This window comes from Euwallacea fornicatus, unplaced genomic scaffold, assembly GCF_040115645.1.
Source record: "Euwallacea fornicatus isolate EFF26 unplaced genomic scaffold, ASM4011564v1 scaffold_160, whole genome shotgun sequence".
In the NCBI taxonomy this organism is placed as follows: Eukaryota; Metazoa; Arthropoda; class Insecta; order Coleoptera; family Curculionidae; genus Euwallacea; species Euwallacea fornicatus.
The window spans coordinates 27,990-37,344 of NW_027096128.1; the positions used below are offsets into that span (position 1 = coordinate 27,990).

The 9,355-nt window shown below is 37.6% G+C and overlaps 1 protein-coding gene across 1 annotated transcript; it reads right to left on the reverse strand.

Moving 5' to 3' along the window:
* Positions 1-5,191: 5,191 nt before the first annotated feature.
* LOC136350199 (uncharacterized) lies at positions 5,192-7,403 on the reverse strand. The gene is made up of 4 exons (XM_066301711.1): positions 7,301-7,403; positions 6,950-7,147; positions 6,581-6,713; positions 5,192-6,170 (listed from the first exon to the last, which is right to left on the reverse strand). The coding sequence occupies exons 1-4, from the start codon at positions 7,401-7,403 to the stop codon at positions 5,192-5,194; spliced, it is 1,413 nt and encodes a 470-aa protein (XP_066157808.1).
* Between the last annotated feature and the right edge of the window lie 1,952 nt (positions 7,404-9,355).

The window sequence follows — 9,355 nt, forward strand, 5'->3', positions numbered from 1 at the left end:
TCTAATGAATAATTATCTAACTTAACTTCTGCTAAAATTTGCAAGGTACAATTCACCGCAATGTTTCCAAGACCTTTCAAAACGACCAAATTATTTATTCGTTTTCCCGAAAATTTTTTTGATAGATCATCCTTTATCAGAGAGCACTCGGCACCCGAGTCAAAACAATAAGAGTAAAACTCACCCGACTGAGTCAGCATACCTGAGGGGGCCGCAACTTCACACGCATCGATCCGTCTTTCGATGATGGATTTGTTGGTTCCAGATGACGAGGACATGCTGCTGTGGTTCTTCAAACATGCCGAAGCAAAGTGTCCAGATTCCCCACACTTAAAACAAGTTAATGACCGCTTTTGTGGTGGTGTTTCGATGGCGGATTGATTGCCTTTTGAAATTAGGGCTTTCTTCCTATCTCTTCTCTGGCGACAGTCAATAGCCTTGTGTCCTATTTTACCACAAAAGTAGCATTTAATAGGTGGTATTAATTTTCCCCTCTTACTGTCGGTACGATCAGAAGGAAATTCGGCTTTTCGTTTACCGTATGACATCGCTTTTAACTCCTGTTGTAATTGAGCTCGAGTTGCAACTTTCGTTACAAAAGATAAACGATGTAACCTGCTGTCGAATTTTGAAATGTGTGCCAACACGGTGGACACAGCTATTTCTTCGAGATTTATCGTTTTCCACCGGGCCATTAGCGATGTTATTAGTCTATTGCCATAAGTACTAAGGCATTCCCCATCCTTGGGAGAACCGTCCCACATGTTAATCAGCATTCCCGCTGTAGTTTCGATGCCACGATAACGTTCGATAAGCAAATCCTTAAATTGTGCCCACGTTATTCCAGGGAAACATACCTGTGACAACCATTGTGCAGCACTCCCCTCTAAGGCTTTGCTTAGGGCAATTATGAGGGCACTTCCTTCTAACGGATTGTCCGCCAAACAAAGTTCAACTGTAGAACACCATGATAAGGGGTCGGTATCTTCTTCTGGGTTAAATTTAGGAAGTGAAATAACCGTCGCACTTTTGACAGCAGCTTGAGGTGTTTTCACAGCATTAATTAGTGCAACTAAATTTCGGTTTTGTACTTCCAAAATTTGGCTCAATTGGGTTTCGAGAATTGTTCCTTGCGGTTGTGAATCAGATCCCACTTCTGATGTCGGAGAAGCACAAGGGTTGTTCATCTTTTCCATTATTCTTTAATATTAATAACTAGACACTAACTAACAAAAGACACTAAGCACTAGACTATAATTATTTATATGATACCGACGAATTCACAAACCACTCTTGTCCCTTTTGTGGGTTTCTCGTGACTACGTCTGCAATCGAAGAGTTATCCCGATTGCGGTATCTTCACCCCTTTTTATATAAACAAATGCCCTAAAGACTAAACATAAACATAGACATAGACATAAACACTATTATTCACCGACATATATATATATATATACAGGGTTATTCACGCTATACGGCTCGCAATATTGTGGCCAAAATACGAGGTTTTCTAAAAATTTTTCTTTTGGGTTATATGGGGATCTATTATGGCTACTTTTTAAAATTATTTTCATATTATACAGGGTGTCCCAAAAGTGCTAAAAGTATCAAAGTCGTGTTTTTTTAAATGGAACCCCTTGTATATTGTTGCATTTTTGGATTCTCCGATCAAAATAAATGTGTGTTTTAATAAGGTTTACAATACCTAGCACTTACGGTTTTTGAAATAATTTAAATTTTGTAAAAATTTGGCCTAATTTTAATGTTTTAACCACTTAAGCAGTATTTAAGTTATGTAAGCGTAATTTACAGTGTAGTGTAATAATGGATCATACTTTATATCCCAATCATGAAAAACTTGCCAGCTTATACAGGGTGTGCACAAATTAAAACTATTCAAATGAGGACTTTAAGTGGCTATAACTGGATTAATTTAAATGCAATGCCATATTTTTTAACTTATCAGGATATGTAGTTTTTAAATACCCATCGAATGGTACTAGGGTGTTCATAGCTAAGTCTTCGCGTTTTTGCAGAATGCACTAAATAATGGCTCCTTGCGCCATTTGGCGTCTTTTAGTTCAAAGTTCCAATGTATCTAGTTGCCTATGATATTTCAAAATATCAGATAGTTAATTTAGTTTATTTTTTAGTTTAGTCTGCAAAGGTACTTTTTTTCTAGAGTGTGTAATGTACCCTCAGGCTACGCCTATGCCTATGCAATCCGTCCGATCATGTCCGTGATGACCATATGTTGGGAAACCATTTTCTTCCTGTAAGGGTTGCCCTGCATAAAGGAACTTTCACTCTTTTATCCTTATCAAGACAAAGGTCTAAATTCATCCATATTTGGTCAAAATCTTTACAGCTGCAATTCCCCGTAAATTCTCAATTTTTGCCTTTGTCTCAAGATACGGTTTAAGGATTTAAAAAGTTACTAACTGTGGATTGACCCTGTTAATGGGTACCGATCCGTACGTATTACCGTAGTATCGAAGAAAATGTTTTTATGGTAGTTGGTTCAGTTATAGAAAATCCCAACATTAGTCAAAACGTGATATCCGAAGTTACTAACGTTAGTCAAGCAAGTGTTTCAAGAATTCTTAAAAAACACAGTTTTTATCCTTATAAAATCCAACTTTGCCAAGAACTTTATGGATATGATTTTGACAACCGAACTGAATTTTGCATGTGGGTGTTAGATAAAGTGGCAGAAAATGAAAACTTTTTCGGTGAAGTATTATTTAGTGATGAATGTACTTTCCATAACAATGGTCTTGTAAATAGACATAACTTTCATTACTATTCTGATTCGAATCCACATGAATACAGAGTCATGAGAAATCAGAATAGGTGGTCCATTAATGTGTGGGGTGGAATACTGGGCCCGTATTTAATTGGGCCGTATTTTTTTGAAGGACCTTTAAACGGTGTGACGTTTCTGGATTTTCTTTGGCACCAACTTCCAGTATTATTAGAAAAAGTCCCTTTAAATATTAGAACTACCATGTGGCTTCAATTGGATGGGGCTCCGCCTCATTATCATCGCGAGGTTCGGCAATTTTTAAATGCCAACTTTAAAAACAGGTGGATAGGAAGAAACGGATTTCAAAATTGGCCCCCCAGATCCCCGGACTTAACTCCACTAGATTTTTTTTTGTGGGGATACATAAAAGGAATTGTCTACAATACGCCTCCAACAACTCCACAGGATATGAAAACACGTATAAGAGACGCGTTTGAAACTGTTACTCCGCAAATGTTGTCCAGAATTAGCGGTGGTTTTGAAAAAAGAATTTGTAAGTGTTTGGAAATGGACGGTCGACATTTCGAATATCTGTAATAAATATTTTGTTTCCGTTTTATGTTATACTTGATATGTGATTTCGAACTTTGAACTAAAAGACGCCAAATGGCGCAAGGAGCCATTATTTAGTGCATTCTGCAAAAACGCGAAGACTTAGCTATGAACATCCTAGTACCATTCGATGGGTATTTAAAAACTACATATCCTGGTAAGTTAAAAAATATGGCATTGCATTTAAATTAATCCAGTTATAGCCACTTAAAGTCCTCATTTGAATAGTTTTAATTTTTGCACACCCTGTATAAGCTGGCAAGTTTTTCATGATTGGGATATAAATTATGATCCATTATTACACTACACTGTAAATTACGCTTACATAACTTAAATACTGCTTAAGTGGTTAAAACATGAAAATTAGGCCAAATTTTTACAAAATTTAAATTATTTCAAAAACCGTAAGTGCTAGGTATTGTAAACCTTATTAAAACACACATTTATTTTGATCGGAGAATCCAAAAATGCAACAATATACAAGGGGTTCCATTTAAAAAAACACAACTTTGATACTTTTAGCACTTTTGGGACACCCTGTATAATATGAAAATAATTTTAAAAAGTAGCCATAATAGATCCCCATATAACCCAAAAGAAAAATTTTTAGAAAACCTCGTATTTTGGCCACAATATTTCGAGCCGTATAGCGTGAATAACCCTGTATATATATATATATATATATATATATATATGTGAGCTTTCATAAAGTAAAGTGACACGGGGTTAGTTATTAATTCACTCAAAGCAACAAATAAACCTGCCACCTTGCAAGGATAGTGTTATATCTTATCCTTGGGCATATGTGGTATGTCACAAGCACCTATGAGTGTTCCCTTGGAAATGGACTAAACTTGTACTTGTAAAAGTAGATCGTTACGTTAAAAGATAAAGAGGGTCTGTTTTTATCATATGGGGTGTGAAGAAGGAATAACTGAGGGATGTAAGCGTGGGAAGAATGTGGATGGTATGGCAGGTTTATTGGCTGAGAAAAACAGATACCCAGGGAATGACTCCGACACCTTGCGAGGGGGCATTCCATTCTCAATCGTTGGGAAATAAAGAAGTCCCTCACAAACTTGTGTTTTTTTGTTTTCACTATAAGAAGAAGTTTCTTTCTTCTGACATATATATATATATATATATATAAAGAACAATATATCTAGCCTATAAATAACTTCCCCGATTCTTATCTTTGATTATACAAAAACAAACCCTATATATATTTATCCTGACAATTATTACTATAGAGAGCCTTTCTTTTCTTTTTCTCTCTTTTTTTTTTCTCTTCCCCCCTTTTTTTTTTTTTTTTTGTTTTTAGGCTGTTCTATAGTTTCTCTCCTCCAGAGATTGCGCCCCCTTTCTTTCTTTCCCCTTTGCCGTTGCCAGCGCCGTCTGGAACACCTCGCATCTTCCCATCCCCGTCCTGTGTCCCACGGCGTTGCACAAGCTACATCTTTGCTCTTCCTTAGATTGCTCCTTTTTGTGTCCTTCCTTCCCACACTTAAAACAGCATTTTGACCTATCCGGCCCCTGACAATCCTTTATTTTATGATCCAGCCCCCAGCACCTGTAGCATCTCTTCACTTCCACCCTTCGTTCCATCCTGCACCTGGCATATCCCACCCTCAGATATGGGTTTCTCAGCAACGAGGACCCCCATCTTTCCCCTATCGTTAGTGTTACTGCCTGTGTATTGTTTAAGTTATTTCTTAATTGACCCAATGCAAGTTCTTCCTCCTTTATCCCTGGTGTTCTTTCCTTTATTGCCTCCAACATTTCTTCCCTCGTTGTTGCTGCATCCATCCCTCTGATGTGCAGCACCATTTTCGTCTAGTTTGGCCCCATTATTCTGGTTTTTAGTTTTGTTGCTTCCTCAATTGCCTTTTTGATTTCGTTTGCCCCTTCCAATTTTTTCCCCATCTCCACCAAAATATTTCCGTCCTTAGTTGTTCTCAAGCCCTGTATTTCCTTATTTGCCCCCGTTCCCTTGACCGATTCCCTGATTTTCCTGATTGTTTCCTTAATTTCCTCGTCCTCCACTTTATTTAGCACAATAGCGTATGTTTTCTTTTGTTTATTGTCCTCGAGTACTTCCTTATTTATCCCTTTGCCCCTCTCCCCATTTGTTTTTTCCCCGTCCTGAATCCTTTGTTGGTTGTTTGTGTAAATCACCGCATGCGTTTTTGTCCCGTGTAAAATTGTCTCCACCATTTTCCTGAACATATCTATATTTATTTCATTTATTTTATGCATGGCCACCCACTCGTCCCCCTCCGTATCCTTTTTCATCCTTTCCATTTGTTCCCATAAATCCTCCTCCCTCCCACTTAGTTCGATCCTAATCAATTTTTGCCCCATTTTCTGTTTTGCATTTTTATAATTTGTTGTCTGCTCTAACACTTCGTAATTTTCATCTCCTTCCAACAGCTCCGGGTATCTTTTCTTATACAGTCGTTGAATTCCCCTCTCCATATTTTTGTCTCCTTTTTCCGTCATCACCACTTTGACCGTTGTCATTTTTGTTTCCAAAGGATTCCCTATTTTAATTTCTGTATTTTCATATATATTTTCCTCCCAATTTTTATCCATTATTTCCTTGAATTTTTGGTAAGTATCTACCCCTTCTATTTGCGTTAATCCCTCCCCTGTATCCGTTTGTATACCCTGTTCCTTTACATTACCCTCCGATTGAATCTCCGTTTGCACCTCCGCATCATGCATCATTTTCTCTGCCTTTTCGTACTCTTGTTCTTTTAACCATTTTTCTATGGTGTCCCTGCTTAGCACTTCTACTTGCCTTCGCAGTTGCCTACTAATTTCCTTTATTTCCCTCTCCGTGTTGAGTATCTGATTGTTTTTTATTACTACTTGCTAGCTTCCACTCTGGTATAGGGTCAGATTCAAAAACAACTTCATTTAGTTTATCTGCATTGGTGCCAATTATCAATTCTACGTTTTCTAGTAGGGATCCCATAGATACATAAATCGTCTCCATCGATATTTCTGTATAAATATTTGTCGGAGCATCAACAGGAAGGTTTTCCATGATGATGCAATGTATTTAGTTTACTTTCAATAGCAAGAATAGAAAAAGGGCAAAGCCAACGAATTCGCTACCACACGAGCGCTTCTCGTCACTTGCCAATCTAATCTGCCTGTCCCTTTCGGTTTCTGTTTTTCCAGATCTCGCGAGTCCTTCAAATTCGAGGGATAAGGTACCTGCTAGTCCCTGTTTCCCACAAAGGCTCGCACACATGGCCCCTCGATTTCGCCCTTGGTGGTAGCGACCTCGTTCGACAGTACTTTATCTCCACGATAAACCTGTCAGCCTGCTCTTCAACCTTATTGATAACTAAAATTTTACATTTCTAAACTTAAGGACTAATAAATCTCCGACATATTCTAAAGTTCTTCTTAGTTTTACGGAGGTTTCGGCTTTGGTGGTTGCAAATGCAAGTTTTCTCTTATTCATTTCAACAGATTTGAGTTCAATTTTGGTAAGCATATCCATTAAGTTTTTAGTTTTATTGAAGTCATTTTCTTGAGAATTAATTTTACAAACGTACATTATTCTATCAGAATCCTTACATATGTCAGGTTCATCTTCACAAATTAGTGAGTCGTGCTGTCTGAGCATGTACATCCTATGATAAATCATATCTCCTTTATTGATTAGTTTCGCCAGTTCAATGTTAGTATCACTGAGTTCTTGTATCAATTTACTTGATTCACTTTCTTCGTCAAAAATAATTACTAGGTCTCTATCTTCAATATCAAATATACTACCTTTTTCAGTAGATGTTTTAGTATAACATTGTAGAGGTCAGCTTTCGTTAATCAATTCATGAATTACGGATAGGTCTTCATTAGAATCTAGCATAACGTTGATTTTTTTAATCTGTTTTAGATCTTCGTCATTTATGAGGGAGGTTTGAGTACCTGTCGATAAGGTATCCTTGTGTGTAGACATATCAGATATGGTTTGAGAACTCCCATCTTGTATATTCTTGCTAGTTTTTATGGATTGAATAAGTTCCCACATGTCATCGCTATTGATTAAATCAATTCTTTTTTTTATTGCCGCAATACCTTCTTTGATCTCCTTTTTGGTATTTTTTAATGACTGGGTAGAAACTTCATTAACTAACTTTTGTATAGATTTAATTGTATCTTTTAATTTTTGGATTTTAGCTTCTTGTTTCTTGAGGTGGGTATCTACCACGTATTCATTAACATAAGGAGTAATTTTCTGTTGTGAGGGTACATAATTAGGTTTGTTTCTCTTTGTTATAGAGATATGTGATTCATCATCCCAATAGTAATCTAATACTGTGTTTTTTGGAAGGTATAAATCTTCATCGTCGGAGTCAATTAAAAGAACATCATCATTATTATTACTATAACAGGACGTCAATGTCGATAATTTCCTATTAGAGTCCTTTTCTTTGAGTTGAAGTGATGAATTACATAAATTACGAGAATTACAGGGAGATAAATTACAAGGAGTCTCCATTTTGTTATTAATAGGTCAAGAAACGGATCAGTAACTATAATTATAATTGTAAATATGTATATAGATGTAAATAAATACTAAAACAGTACAGATAACAACAAGAAAATGAATGCAATAATTTCGCGACTTCCCTATTAACAATAAAAATAGAGAGATTGCGCAGCACCTAGACAACGAATTAAATATAAACGGTAACTAAAAATAAGTGTTAGGTAACAATATATACCAAAAAAGTTCTGTAGGTAAAGGTGACGAAATTACCTAGAAGGTAATCTTCACTCAAAGTCAGTAAAAAACGATTAATAATCAATTAATTATAACTATTACTTGCCTTACAGTCCTCAAATTCACAGTCCTTTTGATTGTAGGGAGTAAGAAGTCTAGAAAGGATCAAACCAAGGTCCTTATGAACACCAAAAACTCTAGTTAAGGTCACAAATGTCACTAATGGATATTCCCAACATTCATCTATTACATAGTTCTTTAGTTATGGGAAATAGAGAGTCTTAGAAGGACCAAAACCAAGTCCCGTACACACAGTAGGACCCTGCTAAGGGCCCTAAGAACCACTATTAGATATCTCGGAGACAGGAAAATACCCTTCAGTTGTGGAAACAATACAGATAAGTATTATACTAATTAAAATGGATAGTAATAGCAGAAACACAGCGAATTATATTAATTTTATCAGGAGCTTTATAGAAACGCACTTATCACTGTCACACATTATGACAGACAACCTGAAGTAACCTGAACTAACTTTTATTTTTTTTATAGAGGAGGGAAACCTTCGAAGGATACCCGGTCTGGTGTTCTTCCGACCAGGTTATGTGGGATTCGTCCCAGAGAGGGACGCCTACCCACTAAAACACTCCTCTCTTCACCCTGAGTCCCCCTCGGAACCGCCGCTAGGCATTACTTCAGGGGGGGTGTGGTATCCTTTCCTCCCTTCACTGTCTTCCCTCCTTTTCTTTTTTCCTGGCCCTGGTTAGGGCCCTCCTAAAAGCTTCGCATCGTCCCGTTCCAGTCCGATGTCCCGTCACGTTGCATGCAATGCACTTCTCAACTCTCTTACACTCATTCCTCCTATGTCCCTCCTTCCCACAGGCAAAGCAACACTTGCTTCTATCTATCCCCACACAGTCCCTGGTTACATGGTCCATACCCCAGCATCTATAGCACCTCTCTATCTCCACTCTCCTCTCCATCCTGCACCGCATATACCCTACCCTCAGATATGGTTCTTCCATCAGTTGCTCCGCCCTTTCCTTCCCTATCACCAGTGTCACCGCCTGCATGTCTCCCCTGTTATTCCTCATATTCCCCAGCGAAAATTCTTTATCCATCAAATCCTCAAGCCTTTCCCTTAGCGCTTCCTTTACCTCTTCTCTCCTTGTAACCATGTCCATCCCCCTAATATGTATAATTTTCCTATTTTGGCCTGGTCCCCTCATTGTCATTTTCGAAACCATCCCCCATTG